General features: G+C 41.5%; 3 protein-coding genes across 5 annotated transcripts; 1 reads left to right on the forward strand and 2 right to left on the reverse strand.

Annotated features, from left to right (window-relative positions):
* Nucleotides 1-2,406: 2,406 nt before the first annotated feature.
* On the reverse strand, nucleotides 2,407-4,782 carry LOC144538278 (glucosaminyl-phosphatidylinositol-acyltransferase PIGW-like). Of its 2 annotated transcripts, none has more exons than XM_078282352.1 (2): nucleotides 4,669-4,782; nucleotides 2,407-4,205 (listed from the first exon to the last, which is right to left on the reverse strand). In XM_078282352.1, the coding sequence occupies exon 2, from the start codon at nucleotides 4,044-4,046 to the stop codon at nucleotides 2,736-2,738; it is 1,311 nt and encodes a 436-aa protein (XP_078138478.1). In that variant the 5' UTR covers nucleotides 4,047-4,205; nucleotides 4,669-4,782; the 3' UTR covers nucleotides 2,407-2,735. The 2 variants fall into 2 exon arrangements, with proteins under 2 accessions (XP_078138478.1, XP_078138476.1); XM_078282350.1 differs by having other exon boundaries at nucleotides 2,407-4,217.
* A 2,079-nt stretch (nucleotides 4,783-6,861) lies between these two features.
* On the forward strand, nucleotides 6,862-19,611 carry LOC144538280 (unconventional myosin-XIX-like). Its single transcript, XM_078282354.1, has 24 exons — nucleotides 6,862-7,084; nucleotides 9,100-9,247; nucleotides 11,614-11,762; nucleotides 11,882-11,995; nucleotides 12,108-12,240; nucleotides 12,327-12,396; nucleotides 12,516-12,618; nucleotides 12,848-12,944; nucleotides 13,047-13,123; nucleotides 13,218-13,308; nucleotides 13,751-13,916; nucleotides 14,189-14,262; nucleotides 14,362-14,483; nucleotides 14,985-15,098; nucleotides 15,197-15,373; nucleotides 15,455-15,592; nucleotides 15,720-15,827; nucleotides 15,946-16,016; nucleotides 16,109-16,188; nucleotides 16,976-17,121; nucleotides 17,462-17,591; nucleotides 17,975-18,060; nucleotides 18,354-18,677; nucleotides 18,783-19,611. The coding sequence occupies exons 1-24, from the start codon at nucleotides 7,028-7,030 to the stop codon at nucleotides 18,897-18,899; spliced, it is 2,892 nt and encodes a 963-aa protein (XP_078138480.1). The 5' UTR covers nucleotides 6,862-7,027; the 3' UTR covers nucleotides 18,900-19,611.
* A 1,956-nt stretch (nucleotides 19,612-21,567) lies between these two features.
* LOC139913499 (zinc finger HIT domain-containing protein 3) lies at nucleotides 21,568-23,584 on the reverse strand. Of its 2 annotated transcripts, none has more exons than XM_071901537.2 (5): nucleotides 23,442-23,584; nucleotides 22,508-22,539; nucleotides 22,229-22,291; nucleotides 21,972-22,049; nucleotides 21,568-21,807 (listed from the first exon to the last, which is right to left on the reverse strand). In XM_071901537.2, exons 1-5 carry the CDS (start codon nucleotides 23,507-23,509, stop codon nucleotides 21,605-21,607), a joined length of 444 nt encoding a protein of 147 aa, XP_071757638.1. In that variant the 5' UTR covers nucleotides 23,510-23,584; the 3' UTR covers nucleotides 21,568-21,604. The 2 variants fall into 2 exon arrangements, with proteins under 2 accessions (XP_071757638.1, XP_071757630.1); XM_071901529.2 differs by lacking the exon at nucleotides 23,442-23,584 and adding an exon at nucleotides 22,971-23,426.
* Between the last annotated feature and the right edge of the window lie 200 nt (nucleotides 23,585-23,784).

Consider the following 23,784-nt stretch of genomic DNA (forward strand, 5'->3'; position numbering starts at 1 on the left):
AATTGTACAACAAGACTGGCAAAATTGCCAGGATGTGGCACAGGGTGGGCAGTACATGTTAGGGAGGCTTTGAAAAACCTGACACCAGAGTGCTAGTAAGCAAACTTAGTGCACTTGGTTTTTCAAATGCTACATGTTAAGTAATGTCACACGCATGTTCTTTATGTTTTGAAGCCATAGAAAACACTGTAAAATTGTACACTACCAATCTAGCTTGTCAATGTGATCACCTCAATGCAAATTGGTTGGTGTCATTTCATTATCACGTAGCTAATCCAATCTTTTAAAATTGCAAGATGTTGTGACTTGGCAAACTTCGCAAAGAATCTCACTTTTCAACACTATATTTTCAGATTCTATGGACTTCAGATGTCATACTTAGAAACCTATATAAATAGAGTTAACATTATCTTTAAAAAAAATATAAATATATTTTTTTGTCTGGTCGGGTTTCTCTTGGACTGGGTATGCATACCAGGCCTATGCACTGGTAGGGGATGTCACTGATGCTTACTAGACTGGCATTCGGTGTGCAATTGCAAAGAGGTCAGTCATCAGAGCTACTATTTATTTTGAAGAAACATTTTAGTGAGTGATGTGCGGAAATTACATAATTTGAAAGATAAATCTGTAATTTTACTCCCTGAATATCATTAACACTATAGGACTCAGCACTCTGGTATTGGTCTGGGATTGGCAATGCCTTAGTCCTATCTAAACTTTTGCTATTGGTGATCAAACCAGTCAGAGAACCGAATTGACTAGCTAATACTTCACCTAAGGAGGCCTTGTTCAGTTAGCTAGTCCACACCTGTAATCTTCAGAGCACTGGGACTTTTTCCTGGTTGTCATACGTATTAAGGATAATCTGTAACTGTGGGGACATCTGTTTAGGTAGGTACAGAAATGCTTACTTACCGTGAGAGTATCATCAATATACAGCGGGATTTGTCTCGCCAGGAATGGGAAGTCTTCTTCACTGTCCCTGCAAACCGCTACCAGACGCGCCATGTCTTCTAGCTCCGGTTGTAGTGCAGCACCGCCTGTACATTACACACACACACACGACTGACCAAATCTGACATTCGCAGAGGCTACACCAAGCTAATGCTAATGCTAATGTATGGCATGTCATTTCGAGCTAGCTGCAACATAACGTTGTCACTGCAATAAAGACCAACTTTCAGATAATCTCATGACGTTACAACAAAGTACGAAATGCATTAGTGGATCCAATCATTCACTTACGCTGACAATATCTGATATTGTGAAACGGTTGCAATTACAGGTTTGTCTTGACCCAGATTTAGCTAGCTAGCAAAACGGACAAGGAAATGAGAGCTTAAACGGGGGCAAGGGGATGACATTTTAGCCAAGTCTGTAAGCATTGATTTGACTAAAATTATCTAGCTACAAGGACAGGTTCATCGTGCTAGCTTCTATCTGCTAAGTAGGTTAAACCAGCTACCGGCTAGCTAATTAACGTTAGCTTGCTAACTTCATTTATCAGCACAATTCTATAAAATGTGCAATACTGAAAAGCAATGGCTCGTAACCTTACCTGTGTAACGTTAATATTCTCAACGTTGACTATATACTACCGTTAACGTTACGTTGCTACAAAATTTGTGTTCCAGTTGTGATATAGTCTAAGCCCCGTCGACGCCAGCAAACTTGGCTAACTTAGTTAACGTTAGCCCTGCTACCCTAACGTTACCTGGCTAACTAGCTCACGTTAGCAAGCTCCATTTGTATGGCTGAGAAATACGGCTAATATAAAGTTAAATTGCGGTGACTGGCTAGTTAACGGCTGTCACTTTCATCAACTCGTACTATTTACCTTTTAAAATATTGACCATATTTAATCAAAGTAAGAAAACAAAGGGCCCGTGTTTGCTAAAATAAATCCGCCATTATATTTTACTCACCCGTTTTTGAAAGTTGCTTTTTTCAACAAAAATAAACAAGTGCGACGGAGAGACTACGGTGGCGGAATCTTCATTACTGCCTGACCTTTGCCCTCACCACGTAGACGCACGTAATGAGCTGACGTTCATGATGCATGTGGCCTCCAGGGGGCGCCAGAGTGGAGGCAGGTGGCAGGTGAGCGAGAAGCATCCAGCTGCATGGAGAGAGCTGTCAGAGACCTGTCGGCTTTAATGGTACAATCAGCTACTTATTTTTATGTTATTGAAGAGTTTGATCGGTAGATGGAACATGTAGTGCCATGTTTCTACAATTTCCAAATGCAGGCTATTTTACTCCAGTGTTTACAGACATGACATACAAAATTCATGTTAGCTCTCCTCCTATGAAAAGCTCAGACCTACTACTGACCCAGTCTTTAAAATACCATAGTAGGCCTGTGCTTTACAATAGGTAATATTATTCAGTAGTGAAAATGCAGTGATTTAACAAATTTAATTTGCATTTAAATAACATTGTCAAAGGTGAATCATTCAAGAACATTCAGCAATGTGTCCTGGCCACAGATGTATTTGTAATAGCCCATGTCCTCACTGGCTGTGGGACATCATTTTATTAAGATAAGCATATATGAGCATAAACATCACACAGCATGTACAAAGATAACTTAAGCATCACAGTTCAAATCTTATGACATTAAAAAAAAATCTTCTCCATGTTTTAATTGCTCTGAATTCCAGTATTTCACTCTGCCACACAAAACATTTCAAAATGCATGAAGTGATATTGTAGTTTTGCAAAAGCAAACTTCACCAGAATTTTACTGTAATCCCACAGAGATGTAAAACATATATTACAGAGCAATTTGTGAACATGTATGACAGCAAAACACACACCGAAAATGAGTCACTGCGACTAAATGTGTCTACCAACACGTTGGTCAAGCCTGTCATTACATTTGCGAGCATGAAAAATAACAACTGATTCCTGCTGACCGCTTGAATGAGGCAAAGTCCGTCCACCTCGCTTCTCTTTTTGTCAGAAAGGGAGTCCGCTTCTTTTTTATACGAATTCCATGACGACGGTACAAAGTGACAGCCTGACATTCTTTTGAAATAAAGCAAAATCACATCAGCTACGCCAAGGCAGGACATAAAGAACAAGGACTGAGCGACATTCCAGATGCAGAAAGGTAGATTGGCCAAGCGGCGGGACACCGGCTCCACAAGCGCCTGACATGTGAACAAAGCAGCGTACAGCACGCCGCTTCCCAACAAGAGGCTGCCCATCGCTTTCAGCCACTCTCTGACTTGGCTTCTTGGCCGCATCACATACAGTCCGATCTGAGCTCCCGCCATGTAGATGGCGATGTAGCCCACGACGGAGAAGATGCCCTCCTTGTTGGCATGCAGAAAGTCCTTCTCTCTGTCGTCGTTGTGGATGAGGAAAGACTTGAGACCTGTTGTCTCCAGAGCATACTGGTAAAGACCGCCGATCAGCAGGGCAAAGACCCACGACTGACCGACTGGGAGTAGAGCCAAGAGCATAGAGGCCGCAACTCTGACTATGGCTAGTGTGAAGAAGAAGTTCCAGTGAACGCCGTATTCTGTCACATGCTCATGGTAGCCGGTCATTTTGACACTCGCCAGCCTTCCCATCCCCAGGACGACCAGGGGCCAGACAGACAGCAGCTGCTTGGTGACATGATTCATCTTGGACCCCGAGACGTTCTTTCTCCGTGCCTCTGGACAGACTAGGGCATTCGCAAAGACATAAGCTCCAACGCCAAAGTCCATGACCCCCGTCCCGTAGGTTTCGGTTTTAGCATACCGCCTCGGGAAGACGCTGAAGTCCACTGCCAGAATGCTGATGGCCGTTTTCACGTTCACGAGCACTCGAAAGATAGTCACAAAGGGGATCTGGTCGCTCTGAACATGGGTCTGGAGGAAGCTCTTGGCGGCGCTCTGCGGGTGGCTGTTGGTGCGATAGATGAAGCACAGCATGCACCCCGACACCAAGGCCAGGCCCATGATGACCTGGTGAAGGATGTCACTCAGGATGGTGCAGGAGAGGACCAGGGGGAGGATGACCGTGGAGAAGTCCAGGAGGAGGTGAGACATCCATGGGAACGGCAGCGGGAGACTCCCTGTGCCCTGATGATAGAGAATCAGGACCACCGCTCTGTTGATGAGGCACACTGGGGCCAGAAATGAGCCCAGGGCCACTTCCTGCAGGCTGGTCCCGTTCAGGTTGCTGACGAACGCCTCCTTCAGTTCCCGCTGAGACATCGCCTGCCAACATTCAAGTTCATTATTCACCACAACAACTGCAAGGCTGCTGAACAATCTCCCAGATCTTTCTAACTCATTCTTATTCTTAATAGTAGTAGTCACAGTCGCAGTAGTAGTAGCAGTAGTAGTAGCAGTAACAGTAGTCGTAGTAGTAGCAGTAGCAGTGGTAGTAGTAGTAGCAGTAGCAGTGGTAGTAGTCGTAGTCGCAGTAGCAGTAGTAGTAACATTAGTAGTCCTAGTAGTAGCCTAATAGCAATTATATTTTCAGATACTAATCTTAATGTGATTAATTTGAAGAACAGTAGTGCACTAGCTTTCAGCAAGCCCACTAATACTAGCCAAACCGGTAGGCTCTACAATATTACAGTCCTGGCAGGGCCAAGTCCAGTAACCTACAACGTTAACATCACGTTACCTGTCACTTTGTCAGTCGTGTTATATCAGTACTTACCACGGGCTTGTCTGAAAAGCGTGGTGGGATACAGATTCACTCAAAAATACCTTTTCTTTTCTTTTTTTTACTACAGCATTGCTGTTTACAGAGGCTTCATGTTTTCAGAAAGCTCCGCACACAACACTGGCGTCGCTCATTTCCGTGTTCTGCGGTTCCAATGCTGCATTCAAGACGGCTCGGATTCCCGGAAACTTCCGACTAACCGGGACTCGGAGTTCCCCGCAGCGAGCTCATGCGGTTCCTTGCGTCCTTGGCTGTGTTAGGGGGAAGTATTAGGCATTGCAAGGATCTTTTTTTTTTTTTTTTTTTTTAAATCAAATCAAATCAATATTGCCAACAGTGCCTCAAAGTGTTGCTCGTGTATCATTGCCTTTATATGTAGTATAATCCACACATACTGTGTTCAGAATGTGTGCACTAATTCATCACCATGTTTTATCTTGAAGTTTAATTTTGTTAAAACTGATCACTCTCTACAACAATGGGCACCTTAAAACAAATAGAAAAGAAATCCAGCCATTGCAAATGATAGACCAGATTGTTAAAAAAAAATAAAACATAAAATAAAATAATCAATGGTATTGCTTTATGGTCATTCTGAGAGAACATATCAACAAGATCTCAGCCTCCCTCTCTCATATTGCCTGCAGTTCTCACTATCTCATTAGCTAGACTATCTCCAGCCTCTACAATTGCATAAAGCTAGTTTAAGACTAGACTAAGCCTTAGACTGGTCTTAGATTCTCAGGTTGGAATAGTCTAATTAAGACTGTCTGTTACTTAAATATTACAACTGACTTATTTTGAGGTAGGAATGTTAGCCACCTTCCCCCTGGCTAATCTTGAGTTAAGAATTTTGTTGTTACGGCAACGAGTCGGCCTAACTGTCAGAGTGGGACGTTTAAATACTGTAGCTGTTTCATACAAGATGCCAAGTCTTTGGTTTTTGGGAAGTGTCCGAAGAAGAGAGCGAGTCTTTAGAGACAGAAACAACCCATTAGAGATCTACAACAACCAAGTAGTAGTAGGAACAGGTAAATATAAATGTCTATAGCAAGTTTGACTTAAAGTCACATTTAAGTCTAAGACCAGGTCTATCTTTATGCAACTGGCCCCAGATTAGGGATTAAATCAATTACTGCTAGTCAGGTATTTTTGTCCCAGTTTGCAAGGCTTGAAAAGACATATCCTACACCACATTGCCTCTGGTCTTGCATTACTTATTGGCCTATTTGTCTTTTTCACTAATATTGTAATGGAATGTGTCTGTAATTCAAATCAATCAGCTTTCTACCAAATTTATTTGATTAGTTATATCTAGTGAATACTTTACACACGTTTTCAAGTTTTGACAGCACAAAACGGGAAGCAAAACATCTTATTTTCGAGGTGCCCTGAAGGTACCTGAATGAGCAAGCGCGCAGCGAGTTCACACGGGCAACATTTGCCCTCAGTAATGACTTGTAGCTAAATGACTATAAAAAACAAAACAGTAGATTCAAATAGCACCCTATAAGCATATTTCAGCAAATACTGATCTTATTTCATATTTCAGAGAAAAAAACCAAACACTTAGCAACTTTATCTGCCTTAAAAAGACACAGCATCCTGTGCAAGTATGACTATTCAAAAACCTCCACAAATGTTGAAAGTAAGGAGGAAGATAAACCATCTATCTGACAGCAGCAGAGCTGATGTGAAAAGCCTACTTGACTGACAGGGAGGAAACTTCGACAGACAATCCAGCAGCGTTGCTCCATGAAACTGACAGAAATAACACTCTGGGGAAACATTGAATACTTGTCATTTGTTGGGGGGAAAATTATCAAATTTAAAGATATTGAATATTGGCACAAAATATTGTCTATCGGCAGCTCCAATACTGGTATAGGCCTCCAAACACCCTTATCAGTTGAACCCTAGGTCAGATCAGGACATGAATATGAAGCTGAGAGTGTCGACCTAGGGAAATTGGGGAAAGGGGTATAATTGGAGATTTCTGGGTTCCAACCTACAGCGAATGCAGGTCAAGTCCGGCTGCCTTCAAGTCTGTCTTCAGGGCAAAGTTTACCCGTGTGGTTTTCAGCTCTGGTGGGCGTGGCCTGTGCAGCATCAGGAAGAGGGCGGGAAGAAGTGGATGTGGTTAGGGAGGGAGGCAGGCAGCCGGGAACAGAAAAGTCATACTTGTCCTTGTGGAATTTTATGACAGCAGAGGAAAATGTCTTGATTAATGGCGGCAGAGTGAGACTAATAAACTACTGGTCTTTGTTAGAAGGCAGAGAACAGTTTTTATCATAGTTTTAGTGATCGATGTGAAGAACATTCCCTGGAGAAAATACCCGTAACGCTAAAATCCATGAATTCTGCGGAGGACCAACGTACTAGAGCAGGATATAGACATGGAGGGGGAAAGGTAAGTTGCCAGCGTTGTGCCGACAGTAACACTAGTGGCTCAGAAGTTTAGTTAACCAAATTAAAAGTTAATGAAAACTTTAACAGATTGGCTGAGTCACATTCAAAGCCTTTGTAAAATACCCGATAAACGTACAACTAGTGTCGCCACATAACAAATATGCGGTAACGTTAGCTGAAAGTCGACACTCACCCCAAAGCCGCCCCGGTGTGTGTTGGGTTAACGTTACGCCAAACTCAATTCAAAAATCTGGCAATTTAATGCTACCTTGCTTATACGCAAAACGCACACACCTAGTAGGAGACATTTTACGAATCGTCAGTGGCCGGTTGTTAATTTGGCATACAGGTGATCCACCAAGCAGCAGTTATTTCAATACAATTTCAGTATATAGAAGTGGGCCATAGTGCTCGCGACTGCCCACCACGGTGTGTTTTGGTCGAAGCAAAATGTGGGGGAAAAGCAAACTAACTACGTTAGTTCTAAAAGTGATTTTTTTTACTAAAATAGGCACTGCTTGGTGGATCATACATTTGCCGAGTCTGCTAGTGTCACAAATTTATATTCACAAAAAAGTCTTGAAGTTATGTTCTACGAGGTTAAGTAGGTTTGCCAGTGAGCAAGACAAAATTAAATTGCCAGTTTTTTGAATGAAGCTTGGTTTGAGAGAACAGTACGTAACGTTTCCAGGGCTAGTCATACCGGTGTCGCTGAGCAACCACGTTGTTTAGCTATTGTTCAATAACTATATTGCTTAAATCAAATATTAATTAAGCATTTTTGCTCTCATTCTTCATACAATGTTGTGTAACCGCCGTTTTAAAATGACAACAAGCCACTTGACGCCATGCTTTCTAAAATGATAATCTAACATTATATTATCTAATATACCTAAAATTTACCTAAACTCTATAAACTGCCAGAACCTATATCATGATGTGTTATAGCGAAACTCAAGGTGCTCAGGTCAAATTATTAGCAGTGTAGAGTTCGGTGTTTAATTCACAACATTAAAGATATTTAGCTGGGTTAAAACTAACTTTATGTGTAATAGTGTCCGGAGGAGAAGTGATCATAGATGCCCTTGCAGAATCTATTATGAGCGATAGCCGGATAATGTGATGGATTACATCTGTCTGCACTAGTTCTACAAGTTCAGACTGTTTACAGTGTCAGGCTGCAGGTCCAGTGCCATGTGATCTTGGCAGGATAAAGTAGGCTTCCTTATGTCCAGGCTTAAGTAATTGTGATCGCTGTGAATTACACATGACACATTGACCAATAAGTGGTTCTGGAAAAAAGATTATGTGTGTAAGACCTGGTGTCCATGAGAATTTTTATACTTTGTATGTAATCAGTATTTGTGATCACGGACTCTCCCAAAGCCGAGAACTAATACTTGAACCTATGATGGCATTGAGATGAAAAGTGTGTAGCTGCTCCATAAACCATAAATATTACACTGATTTTATGGACCCACATAATGTTTGACTTTTTAATGCCTAAATAAACTTTATTTTGTCATACTGGTGTCAGTTCAGAGCCAGGAAATGTATCCTCATACTGAGAATACTACCTTTGCCATCTTTCTAAATGTATTGTCTTCAGACTCAAAGACATCACTGGTTTGGCTCTCAGTTGTCTGGTTTCTGGCTTTTGGAGAGAGTTCATGTTATAAATATTGATTAGACTGTCCTAGACCATAGGAATAACAAAGGATATATACATAAAGAACCTTCTACCTTTTCTCCCTGACTCTTATTTCATCATCCTGCACATCTCTATCCATTATGATCAAGAATTTAAGCTTTTTCTGTTTATGCATTGATTGTAAGTCACTACGTGGACGAGAGCACAGACTAAATGCCTAAAATGTACCTATATAAATTGTTAAATTCTTTGGTATCCCTAATTAACATGTTTATTATTGTACCAACACTTGTGCCAGCTCAAGTTTTGAGCACAGTGTCTCTTCTCTTTGTGTGTTTGACTCACTCTTTGCCTCCTCCATATAGGCGAAGGGAGTGGGCAAGAAAGTCCATCCTCATCGCCAGTCTCTGAATGATTCACTGGAGGGAGAAATCCAGGCCTTCCTGGTAGACGAAGACCAGCTCCACACCTACGACGACCTCACCAAAGTCAACCCAGTGACCCCAACAACAGGTAACAAGTAGGGCTGTAATGATGTGGGCCTCTGGAACCGCTTTGAAGAGATATTGTATCACAGGGATTGGTGGTAGCGCCTGCTGATGGAGTGGGTCACCCTTGAGTCGTTTTACCTATTGTGAGTTTTCAGTCACATTTGCTCATTTTTCTCTGTGGCTGCTTCTAGTCCTGGTTGCAGTGGTAGCTAATGAACAAGGCTTGTTCTTAACTTCATAACCAAGTCAAGAAGACAACAGGCTTGTTACTCCCAAGCAGAAAGTGTGCTAATGGTGAGAAGAACAGTGAAGGTCAGGGCTTTTACGCAGAGACTTCTCTCACTTATCTGATGTCAGAAATGTTGATAAAAGCTCTTGCCAGTTTTTTAGGCTGCAATGCTTCCAACAGTCTGATTCATGATCTGTCTGAGCCCAAGGGAGAGGCTGCCATTGTATGTGGCAGTGTGTCAATGAGAGCTTAGAGAGGTAGAGGGTGAAGAGAAGAGGGTGCAAAGTCAAGTACACCCGATTATAACTACAGAAAAGATGACACCGATAGAAAATTCATTATTCCCTGACAGTGCCGTTTCTAAGTCTGCGATGAGCAGATAAATGGGACGTGTTATTTGTGCTAAATAATTTATTTTGAATTGCATATAAAATTCTTTGTTGTTGGAGCATGTTGTAGCCCATGAAACTAAACATTTCACAAAGACGCTTGTTTGACATGTTGCATAAACTTAATACACAGCCAGTGGTGACACAAATGTTTTCCAGCTCATGTCACCTTGGATTGCAGTATTTGGTGTGTATTTACCCATGTCAAGATAAAATCTGCAGGGATGATAAACACAGCATTAATGCATGAATAATTGCTCTGATGTAACATTATGGGGGCATTAAACACAGAACCAAGGGCATGGTTTGCTTTGTTGACTATATACTTAACAGACACATACCCAAAAAACAGTGATAATCAGCCAGATACTTGTATTCATTTATTTCATTATAAAGTTGTGATGTAGTAGGGCCATAGGTAAATGGGAAGCATGATATATGAATTGAAAAGTTTCTATAATGTGCAACATTTTGTTTTATCAGTTTTCATTTTCACTCTCCATTGTTTGTACCATTTCAAAACAATACAAAACATTTCTTGCAGCTCTCATTCTGATTGAGAGAACTAGTGCAATGTCCTTGGCATATAAAAGAATACATACAGACACCATAAAGCTTTGATTGCTAGATTGTTGATGCCCATTAAAATAAAATTGATGTAGCCCTGTTTTGAACTACTATTAGCAAGGCACCAGTCAGTTAGGCAGCCATTTAGTCTTACCATAACAAGACCGTCATGCTTACTTCACATAGCTCTATTAATGTGGTCAAAAGCTTTAGAGAAGTCTATAAAAGAACAGAGACTTTTTAAATTTCCATTGAATCTATAATTGTAGTTAATGTTTTGATATCATAAAGGCAGCTCTGTTTCTCTCTGAAGGGCTTTAGTTAATCTGCTATGCTGTTACTTTTTTCAGCCCAAAGAAAATGCTGTCAAACAAAACACAACAGTACAGCTTATTAACAGTAGAGGTCAGGCTAATACCATGGTACTGCAGCAGGACTCTTCTCTGGTTAATAGGTTAATAGGCTGTAGGGTCGATTATGCTGTATTTCCATATTGTTTGGATGATGTCATGTTCAAAGCAATAGTCAAAGAGTTTGAACAGTGCATTCAGAGCTTTAATATTTTTCAGAAATGCTACAGGTGACACATCATATCCATAGCCATATCCTTTGCCATTTTAGTGGTCTGGAGCATTGGAGCTGTCTTAGATTTACAAATTGTCGTGTTTAGAGTGGAGCCATGTTTAGAGTCATCAACTCTGACCTGTGGTTTACTGATCTGACTGGAGTAGGCTCACAAAAACTATCTATTTATCTATCTATCCATGATACTGGATTTATCAGTATGAGAAGACCCGTCAGACCCCAGAACCTCCCAGGAAATTTGCTGGTGGTTTTGACTACAAGTTGGGCTGCATGTTGCCAGAAAGCTTCTGGGGGGCGTTCTGGTGGCTCAGTGGAGAAAGCCTTTGGATCAAATGAATCTAGTTCTTGGGTATTCTCCTGTTGTCGCCTCCAGTGGTGTTGGTTAGTATTGTTTAGCATGTAGGTTTTGAGACTGAAAACACCTGACCTGACACCCCTCTAAAAATGAGATTGTATCAGAAATGATATCAGTTTATTCACCTTTCTGACTTTCTGTCAGTGACATTCAGTTTTGAGACTTGTTAAGCTCATTGTTCTGTTTGGGGATTTCTTATTCCTTCAAGCTTTTCCTATGTGTGCCCAATGCTAATGAATACATCCTGTTTATTTCTCTGGCAGTGCTGAAATGCCTGCAGGCCAGGTACAGTGTGAAGGTGTTTTACACCCATGCGGGCTGCACCTTGGTGGCACTCAACCCCTTCCAGCCCATCCCAGACCTTTACTCTCTGGATGTGATGAAGGAGTATCACTCTGCAACTCAGCCTCAGGTATTTACTGATCACACTGGTCTCTTGGCGTTATCAAACTGACTTACACACGTTCTGCTGGTATTAAAGAAGAAGCAGTGACATTACATTTAACATGTCTGTGATATTGTTCTCCACAGGAGTTCAAACCACATATCTTTATTGTGGCGGAAGAGGCCTACAGGAATGTGCAGGGCCAGCTGGAGCCGGTCAACCAGTCCTTGGTGGTCAGTGGTGAGAGCGGCGCAGGAAAGGTGAATCAACACATACTATGTTATGCTTATTATTAGTTGACTAGTGATTTATTTTGCCAGGCTGAGCTCTGATTCTTGGTGGTCTCTGAATGATCTTCTTTCTACATTCTAGACCTGGACGTCCCGCTGCCTGATGAAATACTACGCCACTGTGGCCGCCTCCTCCTCAGTGGTGAAGAGTCAGAACACGGTGGAGCGGATCGAGAAGAGGGTGCTGGACTCCAACCCCATCATGGAAGCTTTTGGTGAGACGGCTTGCCACTGGTTTCTTGTTGACTTGAACATTGTTGCTGTGGACCGTCACTCAGTCAAAGCTTTATCCCCTGTGTAGGCAATGCCTGTACTCTGCGGAATAACAACAGCAGTCGCTTTGGAAAGTACATCCAGCTCCAGCTAGACAGGTACCTCTTGTACTTCCTTCATCACTGCACTGCATGTCATCAGCTCATTTTTGCAGAGAGGAAGTGTAGGACAGGCCGATGATCTGTTTATTCAGCTAAACACGCTATTTGTCATGAAGGTGTCAACTGTTAGTGGGGGCGTCGGTGCAAACGTATTTGCTGGAGAAGACCAGGGTGGCCTGCCAGCCGGCTAACGAGAGGAACTTCCACATCTTTTACCAGGCAAGTTAAAAGACACTAAATCTCATGTGTAATCCTGAACTCTTGACAGTTGAACCGTGGCTACATTTAAGTATGGGTGATCATTGTACAAGAAGATTTCTTGTATAGTGTGGGGTGATTTGGTTCTGTAAATTATTGCTGTTTATAATGGGCTATAAGTGGCTGTAGGTTATGGTATTGCAATTTGTTATTTATACACTATAGATGCTGAGAGCTTATTGTGTTTCAGATGTTGAAAGGGGCCACAGATGAGCAGAGAAAGGAGTGGAGGATGCCACACGACCAACAGTTTGTCTGGCTTCCAAATGCTGAAAAAACAGTGGAGGGTTGGTCTTTATTTGTTGTATTTAGGCATTTTTAAACTGATCTGTTTTTTCTGAACAGTGATTTTCATGAGTAACTTTGCTCTTCCTTTGAATGTTTTGCAGAAGATTGTTTTCATGAGACCGTAGAGGCAATGATTCACCTGGGCATTAATGCAGAGAGGCAGAGACAAATATTTAAGGTAAGGTATTTATATTTAAATCTATCTTTATATGCGTCCTTGATTATCTTTCTTTGTAAGCATAGCATCTCATTTCTTCTCTTTGGTGTAACAGATATTAGCAGGGATTTTGCAGCTGGGCAATGTCAGTTTCTCCTCCTCCACGGATGAATCGCAACCTTGTAACCTGGAGGAACAATCTAAAGGTATTGGATATGATTTTATTTCACATAATGTCACTTGCATTCCAGTCATAGAATGCTTGAAATCTCTTCTATCAAAGTTTTTAATGCTGATTTCAATCCAAAAGCTATGTTGTTCAAGAGATTAGTTCCGTATGGCATCATTCTGACAAACCATTTTTTTACACTCTTACAAGGGTTTGATTTCTATGTAAAAATCTGGTATTATTATAATGTTAATTGTTTGTGTGTGTATGTGTGGAGAGATTTTCCCATTTTCGTAGCCTGGCTGGCGGAGCGGGTCCACCCCACTTTGACAATAAAATGCTTCTCTAACCTTTGTTGGCAATCGATTGGACTGTATTCCCATATTGCCAGCTGCTGGATTAAATTATAAATTCCGTGACACTGTGCTCCCTGACGTCAATTACCAACATACATGAAATTCCACTGTTGCCTTCGGCAGACTTCTTGCAGCGGGCTGCTGGGCTGCTGTGCGTCCCTGTGGAGGAGCTGCAGACCTGTCTGAGAGTGAGGACGCTGAAGGCCGGGAAGCAGAGCGTCCTCAAGCCCTGCTCCCAGTCCGAGTGCAGCGTTAGGAGAGACTGCCTGGCCAAGGTCATCTACGCCCAGTAAGAATGAGGATTTGATTTGCAAACAGATCATGGAAATTTGTCAGACTGATAATATTGAGTGAAAAGCGCTGGTCATGCTGGAGCTTGTTTTTGCGCTGCGGCCGAGCCTCTGTTATCAAACATTCCTTTCTATCAACCACTTAAATGTGAAACCATCATACCCGTTTTGTGTACTGTACACAGTAAGGGAGACATGCCCTTTAGTCACTGTTTATAATTATTGGCTGTCTCTATTTTTGGGGGATTAATTGAGTTATTTTCTTTAACAGATTATTTGAATGGCTGGTTACATTCATCAACAACAGCATATGTGCAGACAACTCCACTTGGTGCAATTTCATAGGTACAAAAATTATTTTCTTTGACTATGTTGCATACATACCTATCTGTCTTTCTTTAGTCTCTTTGTTCAAGCTCACACAGTCCTCTCTGTGATCTCCAGGTCTTCTAGATGTGTACGGGTTTGAGTGCTTTCAGATCAATAACCTGGAGCAGCTGTGCATCAACTACGCCAATGAGAAACTCCAGCAGCACTTTGTGGCCCACTATCTCAGAGCCCAGCAGGTAGCTCTTCTCAGCTTGCTGTTTCCATGCAGAGACCTCAGCAGAGCCTCAGACGCTCTGATGGTCCTCTCCTTGTTGTCTCGACCTCTGGGGCTCAGAGACTTATGGAGGCTTCGTTCAGTCTTTACGACCCTCTGTCTGTGGAAAACTCTAATAGAACAGTCTGTGAACACTTTTAATGAAACGTTGGAAGCATTGTTTCAGCATAGCTTCTACTTAAAGCACTATTCCTCTTTATCCCTCTATTTTTTTATTCTTCCTATTCTATTCTATTCTTATTTTTGTTCTTATTCTGTCATTTCATTTAAAGTCATTTGATTATCCGATTAGTTGATAATCTGAAGATGAAATGAGCGGATATGATAATGTTTGTCTTGCCTCGCCTCTGATGTGAAATAATGGGTTTCCTATAATTCAATTGGATGAATAGTTTTTTCCTTGGGTATGTGAACACTTTGGTTGGCGGGATTGAATATCTACTTTCATATCTGCTCCTCCCAGGAGGAATATGTGTCAGAGGGGTTGGAGTGGTCCTTCGTCAAATACCAGGACAACCAGAGCTGTCTGGACCTGATAGAGGGCAGCCCTACCAGCGTCCTTTCTCTTCTAAATGAGGTCTGCTGGTCTTTTTCATGACTTGTGCATGAATTGATTGATTTAAAGTATTATCAAGAGTAGATGGATTTTGTACAACTTCTTACCCGCCTATCCAGGAATGTCGTCTCAATCGCGCCTCAGACGCCAAAAAGTTCAGGACCCGTCTGGAGAAGGAGCTCTCTGACAACGCCAACATCAGCTGGGATAAGTTCAGCAAGGAGCCGCACTTTACTGTGGCCCATTATGCTGGCAGAGTCAACTACCAGATAGAGGGCATGATGGAGAAAAACAAGGTATGCAAGAAAGTCGGTAGCTGTTAAATTAAGTTGACCATTGACCCATCCATTAATTTTCTGCTGGATTTCCTGCTGTAGGACCCGGTGCCACCAGAGCTCATCGACCTGCTGCAGAAGTCTGACGACCCTCTGCTTCACCAGATCTTCGCTGACAAGGAGACTGAGAACCCAACATCCAGGGGGCTCAGTAAAGTCACTGTGGTCTCCAAGTTCAAGGTGGGAGTCAACTCAACCATTATTACCAGGATTATGAAGCTTGTTAGGGCCTCTAGTGCTCCTCCTGGCAGAATTTAGCCACACTGGATCTTGTCATGGCACTGATGATGTTCATCTCTGACTGTAGAACTCTCTGGAGAGCCTGATGAAGATCCTCCACACCACAACTCCCCATTACACCCGCTGCATCAAACCTAACCCGGACTGCAAGCCGATGACCTTCAAAAAGGAGGAGGTAGATGCTCTGCACTGGTATCTGGTGGGGTGATTGAAGATGATACAGTGGATATTAGTGCTTTCTATTTTCACAATAGGAAAAACTCTTAATGAGGACCTTTCCTGTCTGTTGTCAGGTTATTATGCAGCTGGAGGCCTGTGGGATTGTGGAGACCATACACATTAGTGCTGCAGGGTTTCCAATACGGTAACACATTTTTGTCTTTGTTTCACTCTAGTCTTCATTGCTTCATTTCTGTTGGTTTTTGGTTGACTTGTCATTTCTGTTTTGTTGTGCAGAATTCCTTTCAAAGGCTTCATACAACGGTATGGACTGATTTCTGAATCTTCAGTGTTCAAGTCAGGAGCTCATTATGGCAGTAAGTACGGTTTCTGGCTTGATGCAGTTGAGGTCAATTTAAGCATGTTTACAGTTGACAAAAAAGTGATTTTATTTCCTCTCTTTAGGTCTGCTGGTTTATTCTCCTTTTCCTTCACTAGCCCTCTTACTAGATTTGGTCCTCAATTCTCTACTCTCCTTGGGACTTTTCAATTTGGTGCATAAAAACAGGACTTTTCTAACAAAACTTTGCAACTCCTTTTAGAACTTTTCAGGTAAATGCATGCATTTCTGACCATCAGTACCTGCTTTGCATGTTGTTTAATGTATTTGTTATATTGGTCTACTTGATTATTGTTTGCTTGAGCTTTGATATTTGTCATGATCCACTGTTGGGCTGCTTGTTATATTAACGTTTGAGGAGCCTGCTCACTAACCCTGAACACCGCCAAATGCTTTGGCATACTTCACATCTCTACTGTCTGTCCTTGATTTACACTTGCATGTTATCAGGTTTGAAAGATGCATTGCCAACATTCACCTCAAATTCCACAGCAATCATATCAGTGTTCTGTGGTACCAGTGCTGTTGATGTCTGTGTTGCATTTCTACTTGGTCTGTGGCTTTGCACCTAAACTGTGTGTGTGTTAACTAACCAACCGACATTTACTGCCAAAAATGTACTGCATCTCTAGACTAGTGGAGTGCAGCTCAGCACTAGGCCTGCACCCTGGCTACTGGCTCTGTTGTCCAACTTGAATTGTGTCTCTAGTGCTTAAAATGACTGTTTCGGCCCGGTCTAATTCCTGGTTGCCCCCCTGTCTCAGATGTGGAGGCTGACAGCAAGGACGGTCTTCGGCCAGCGGTGGACAAGCTTCTCAGAGTGGTGTTACAAAGCCAGGCTCTTGACAGGGAAACACGCAGCTCATTGGTGCACTGTGGAAGGACTAAAGTTTTTCTGACCCAGTTCATGGTCAGTCATTTGTACACACACACACACACACACACACACACACACACACACACACACACACACACACACACACACACACACACACAGACACATTCTTACACATACTTTCATCAAGTGGATGTACCTTAATGCAAAAATGTGTGGGAAAACATTTTCAGATTTGCTACATAATGCTAATAGCTTCTAATTCAGTTGAATTTATCTTCTCGGTCTAAATATGGTCATCTAATGCTTAGCAGGTGTTGTGGTAAATGTTAAAGCTATTGCTAATCAGGAGTGTAGAGCAGGTTTGGGCTCTGGTCTAATCAAGAGTACTGATCTGATCTGATCTGTCCCGCAGCTGGAGTTTCTGGAGGATCAGAGAAAGAAGATCCTATCCCAGCGGGCCTTCTCTATTCAGTGCTGCTGGCGAAGGCACCAACGGCGCAGACGCCTCGCCCGGAGACGGGCCGCCACCCAGGTCCAAGCAGGTAAAGCCCTTAATGCCCTGGCCTGGCACTGCCGAGTGAGCTCAGTGTAAACAGTAGAGTTCACTGGCCTCGCTCCCACTGTGTCTGCTCGCTACGACCCGACTGTCTGGCCAGCAGGCGCCAGCTGGTGGAGTCTGTACACACCGTCTCAGGTTGACTGTGCTTATCCCTGCAGAAGCAACAGAACCCGTCACAGATAATCGCAGCTCATCTCATCACCTGTTAATGAGAGATGTTCTGGATGCTAGTCTCCCTCACAAAGGATATAAAAACATTCATCCCAACAGTGGTACAATATGGTGCATAGATTGCACTTGCAGTGTGTAAATGGCTTAGTTTTTTTCAGTCAAATGTTGAAGCTTTGTGCTTTGTGCTCCCTGCAGCGGTGCGGTCATGGCTGGTCCGCAGGCAGGTCCAGAGATGGCACAGCGCAGCTGCAGTCATCCAGACCGCCTGGAGGAGGTGGAGGGTGAGCAGTAGAAAGAAAACATCACACCATCTGTAGAGTCAAGCAAAAGTCTGAATATTAACATTTTTATGATAGGACTCTGTGACATGACAATGTAGCAACTACTTTCAGCACAGTTTAATGTTTTGATGGTGCTAATGGAATAAGTACGATTTTTGTGATGATGGGTATGAATTTTATTTTAATGTCACTCATGATTTCATACTCCAAATCATACAGTATTTTCTAGCTAGTTCTCCTTGTGAAGTTGTAAATAATTTGTAAATGGCTGTGTTTTGTTCTTGTTATGGCAGGCGTTATTGAATTCCTTGGCCGAGGCAGAGCTGGATGATGCGAAGCAGCTTGTGGAGGAGGACATGCCCGTGCTGAACCCTGTCGTCAGGGAGCGAGGCTCGGTGCAGCTCTCCACCATCCAGGAGCCAGTCACGGTGCGAGGGTGGCCCATGGGCCTGGCTCTGGCCTCAGCCCCGTCCATCACCGTGTCTTTGACTGCCACCGGCTTCCAGAAGATGATGTCTGTCATGGCCTCCCTCAGCCTGCCCTCCCGGAGAGGGGAGTACAAGGTGGAGACCAACCAGTACAAGCAGGGGCTTGCCTCCATAAGGGCTAAACCCAGGGTGAGGATACATCCAAATTTCTTAGTGAAATACATCCATCATCACCTATAGCTTTTCTTTATGCGAGACAGGTGATATTATGTTTTTTTTCCTTTCTCCCCTCAGGGATCTATAAAGATGCACTATCGGCGATCTCCACTTCTCTATGCTGACATGCATCCAGACCTGGTGAGCAATGGAGTGACAGGATTCAACCAGATCCTGCTTGAGAAAACCTTGTAATCTGTTAAGAGCTCCCTCTCTTTACATAACACTAAGGCTTTCATGGACACAGATGAAGGCTAGTTGCCTTTGCAATGGAACAAATGGAACAGCTGCTCATCCACAATTTTAAATAGAGGGAACAAACTTGAGATTTTACACTGCCACTTTGCATAATCAACTTATTTTTGCATCTAACTTACTCGGTGTTTAAGTTGATGACTATTTAGAGCTCAAATGAACCTTTGTAAAGATGCTAAGGATGCCAAAGGTTATCTTGTTATGCTGCGATATTCAAAAGGAGAGTAACATGTAACCAATCATGAACTACTGATACAGCCCATAGCATCCAACTTTTTTGAAAAATTGCCATTTAACTAAAACTTCCTATTTGCACCATTGTATAATGATGTTTTTAGGTTACAGGAGATCTTAGAAGAGCCTGACCTTATTATCTAAAATGATCTGTAGTGGCCTCTAGGGTTATCAGAGACTCAAAAATCATAGCTGAAATTCAGCATCTCAGTCAGTAGACTATCTAAAAAAATTGCTTTGGTATGTTTGAGATAAGTGGGTCTTTCAGGGCCGTTTGTGGAACATATGGCATGTGTCCCACGTGTAGGAAAGTTTTGCAATCTCCCACATGGGACGTGAAGTCATGTATGATGATAATGTCAATGGAGGACAAGGAACATAGCAATACCTGATTCATAATGCTTTACTTAAAATATAAAGGGGAAAAAAACACAAACTGCATAGTCTTCCAGTTGACAGTTCACCAAAAGAAATGTGATCTTTTTCTGACTTTGTTGCAAAAATTTTACATTTGATTTGATGGCCTAAAACAAAACTAGAAGAAAGGTATAGAATTGCAACAGGCAAGCTAATGTTAAATAGAACTTAGTTAAATCTTTCAAACCTTAATATCCATTATATTTATGTTTTGTTTAGGTAAGTGTATCTTGAGGCTATTTGCAGGTCATTTAACAGACAAAAAACGCACAAGCTGCACTCTGCATCACAGTTACATTTCACTGATAGTTGTCTCTTTGTTTATCTCGTACCACTTCATCATATGGCTTGAAACAAAACCACAAATGATATAGAATTGATGGAAAATGCAAGAAATTAACAAAAAATGGAAATAACGGGGCACTAACAACATTTTTCAGTCCCCTTAGTTGAACTACACCCCCACTTTACAGCGCTATATTTGGTCCTGGACAAAATGCGCTACACTGAACAGAATTGTTATGTAAACCGGCTCTATCACGTGGCACAATCTAAGCACTTTTAAAAACCAAAGACCACAAGTGTTTTTCTAGTTGTTGCCTTTTTGGAGCATTTGATCGTTGTTGAAAGTCTTGGTCCTTTGACAAGTGCCTTTCTTAAAATCCGGATTTAACTCACAATGGGGTATTAGTGTATTTATTTATTTATGGGTGATTTGATTGACTTCTTTTTGGGTGTAAATACATGATAAAATATCCATTCAGATGCACACATGAATGGTGCAAAGTATATTAGAAGCATTCATTTCCAATGTGTTCCCCGGTGGAAAACAAATGACACATTAAGCAAGCGTTGCACATATTAAGCGCACATATTGCACATAAAGCCCATACAGCAGCTGACATACACATTGAAGCAGACACACAAACAGGAAGAGGATAAACCAGGTCATATTCAAATTGCTGCTCTCTCTAAGTGTTTGATAAAGGGTGCTGGTAAAATGCACGTCAGGGAAATATGTTTTGATTACACCACTTTCTGCTTTTATGTCTGGATATTTCAGATGACAGACCAAACAAGCATTTTATCAACTACAGCTCAAAGCAATGCAAGCACTGTAAAATACATGAAAATCTCATGTTACACTGCAGTGTTTTGTGTGGGAGAACACTGATGTTGTTGTCTTTAAACTGACATGCTTATACAGGGACCAAGCTTCATTATCAATATTCAAAACTTCATCTTGCTGCAGGAAGTTTTACTTTTAACCAAATGATGCAGTAAAGGAAGCACCTGACGTCTCTGCTGTAGCTTTGGATCTAACAGCTCTGTTGATTGCGAGCATGTCCCCATTTGCTTGTTGAATAATTCCCACTCGATTTTTTTATTACCTTTTACAACCATCTAGACTTAGTGTCACTTCAATATTTGTTGACCTCTTATTATCAGTATATACTTTGGAAGCTTTATACTCAGACCAAATGTCTTGTTTCATGTATTACGTCAGCTGTACCAAGAGATCAGTGTACAATAACTTTTGTATTATCTTTGTGTTGAAATAAATGTTTAATTATGATTGTGTTGTCAGTTTAAATAAAATCTTTAAAGCACAAACTGGCTTTGCAACTCTTAGGAGTTTTCAATGTTTTTTTTTTGTTCTGTTTTACATCCATGTGATCAGTCATTTCATAACAGTGAGTTCAGCTAAGCACATTATAAAGCCTCAAGTGTTGACTCTGGAATTTAAACTGTTTGAAAGTGTTTCATCTTTTATTTGAACACTGTTATGCATACATGGCATTAACAGGCAGATGACAGGAAGTTAGATCAATAGAAACCACTGCAACAAAGTAAATATACAGAATGCTTGACACAATATGGGCATAGCAAAACATATTACAAAATGGTATTGCACAGTTAAAAAAAAAAAAAAAAAGTAAAACAATAATCAAAAAGGTAATTTGTTTCTCTATCAAATCAATGCTGGCACAATTCTATAAATCGTCGCCATCTCCGGACCTTAATGCTTTTTCTTCATTTTCTACAATTTTCAAACACTGATCTGAAAACTCAACAAACAGAGGCTCCTGCATGGCGGCCTTCATCGCATCTTGTTTGCTGTCAGCGTTGTCAATGGACCGCAGTAACTGTCTGAGATGGGGGTTACAGAGAAGATCTTTCAGCCCCTCTGATTGCCCTGCGGAGAAGAAAAACATAGCATGAAGAGCATGAAGTACCCAAAACTGACTTTTCTGAAAACTTATTTCATGTGGTCATTACTAAATTCAAGTGTGAGATGAAAGGTGGATATGTGATGCTGCTGCCAACAGCTTAAGAAAGACCGGAAGGTTAAGGTTATACCTAACAGTTGGAGCCTCTGTAATGGCACTTTGTCTATATAGTCATCTTCATGCAAGAGATCCTCGACACTCCATGGCTCTGCAAAGAGAGAAACATCATAATGACATTCACACTGAGCATCAAGAAGGTTTTATGGTGAAGTGTGTTGTGTTCAGCTATTACTATTTATATGATCTATGCTCCCACTGGATTACTTGGACACTCTGCACAAAGCAAAACAAAGAATCACATTAATGATTAAACCTGTAACACCGTACCAGTGGAGGATGCAGCCGTAACAGGAGTGATGGGTGCTGGCTGCTTAACAGGCAGGCAAGTGTCTATGGACAGAAAAATAAATAAATTAGGAGATGAATCAGTTGATGATGACCAGAATAACACCTTCCAGTGATATTAGATCATAGCTTGTCTTTACGTCACACAACTGAATTAAGATACTCTTTAGTTTTGTGATCCATGTTGTATCTATCATGGGCATTAATTGTCAGGATTACAGTTGGCTCTTCGTTATTTTTGTTTGAATCCAGTTGATTTACCTTTATGTCTCTTGTAACAGCCTAGCGAACAACTGCAAGGGGAAAGAAACAAATAGGTGAAGTTAATTTATTTTGCAGATCAAAGGTTATTCTGACACATAAAGGCAACTTCTGCGCAATACTGAATCCAAGTATTATGGACATTAACTGCAATAGTATACATTTTTAAACAGCATATTTTTATGATAGGTGATTGATTCTATTACTAGGCAAATAGAAATAACCATGGATGTATTAACCCACTCCAACATTATTTTATTTGACACGAAATCACGGCATCAAATTTAAGAGATTAACATAGGAATTGTTTAAATTGAGAATAAAGGGAAACACAGGCCTTTAGTTCAATGTTAAACCATGCAAATACAATCCACAAATCTGGATGACACAAAAAAAGTACTCTTTCGTGGCACAGTGAAATGGAAAGCGTGACTTTATTTAGGAAGTCGCTATTTGTACCTACGTGGCTTGCCGTAACATGTGATGGTGGTGTCCAACTATCAGGTCAAAAAGCACGTGCTCCTTATTGACGAGAGCAGGATCATGACCTGTAAATATGCCCATGCCCTTCTCTATTTTGAATCTCAAGTTGCAAATGTGTTTGTATTTCAGGTTTCTGGGAACCACTGATGTGTTTTAGGAGCGTATAACGTTACTGCTGTAAGTTACTGTAACTTACTACTGTACCGTAGCAGCTTGTCTGGGTAACCTCGTTTGGGTTGCTAATAGGTCGAATATCACAACTGCGAAGCCCATAATGCTCTACCAGGGCAATGGAGTACACTATCGACAACATTTTATTCATTCTTCATCACTAAATTACTATAATGTTAAAGTTTTGGCTAGCTCCGTGCCAAGCCTAGACAGAACATAAGGAGCTAGGTTAACAGTTGTCGGTTAGTTAGCTTGCAAACAGTAAGTTAACGTTACTTACTATCTTATTTTGCAGGCTGGGCATCTGTATTTTGGTGTCTGGTCGCTGCAAACATTGCAGATTTGCATCTTGGCGGGTAGAAAGAATACGAAAACTAAGCTAACAAGTTGCTGTAGGATGTAGTAGCTAGATGGTAACCACGTGTCAAGACGGCAGGAAAAAACAGTAATAGCTCTTCCGGTTGGGTAATTCCAGTTTCAAAATAAAAGCACGTAAATTCACATCCTCATTTTTGTTTTTTTCCCCCACCACAATTTGAACACTGTATATTGTACTGTTCAAAACCAGTTGGACTGTACTCACAAAATCTAAGGTACTGGCGAGTTTTTGCAAGCATTTGGTT

The sequence above is a fragment of the Centroberyx gerrardi genome, unplaced genomic scaffold, assembly GCF_048128805.1.
Source record: "Centroberyx gerrardi isolate f3 unplaced genomic scaffold, fCenGer3.hap1.cur.20231027 Scaffold_85, whole genome shotgun sequence".
NCBI lineage: Eukaryota > Metazoa > Chordata > Actinopteri > Beryciformes > Berycidae > Centroberyx > Centroberyx gerrardi.

What these genes read in the sequence shown, in the direction of transcription:
- LOC144538278 (XM_078282350.1), bottom strand. Translation starts at nt 4,214, where the DNA reads ATGTCTCAGCGGGAACTGAAGGAGGCGTTCGTCAGCAACCTGAACGGG.
- LOC139913499 (XM_071901529.2), bottom strand. Translation starts at nt 23,071, where the DNA reads ATGGGCATATTTACAGGTCATGATCCTGCTCTCGTCAATAAGGAGCAC. An exon ending in CTGTTACAAGAGACATAAAG is followed by an intron (nt 22,292 to 22,507) that starts GTAAATCAACTG and finishes TTCTGTCCATAG; the next exon opens with ACACTTGCCTGCCTGTTAAG. An exon ending in ACAGAGGCTCCAACTGTTAG is followed by an intron (nt 21,808 to 21,971) that starts GTATAACCTTAA and finishes TCTTCTCCGCAG; the next exon opens with GGCAATCAGAGGGGCTGAAA.
- LOC144538280 (XM_078282354.1), top strand. Translation starts at nt 7,028, where the DNA reads ATGAATTCTGCGGAGGACCAACGTACTAGAGCAGGATATAGACATGGA. An exon ending in GCATGATGGAGAAAAACAAG is followed by an intron (nt 15,374 to 15,454) that starts GTATGCAAGAAA and finishes TTCCTGCTGTAG; the next exon opens with GACCCGGTGCCACCAGAGCT. An exon ending in CCGCCTGGAGGAGGTGGAGG is followed by an intron (nt 18,061 to 18,353) that starts GTGAGCAGTAGA and finishes TTGTTATGGCAG; the next exon opens with GCGTTATTGAATTCCTTGGC.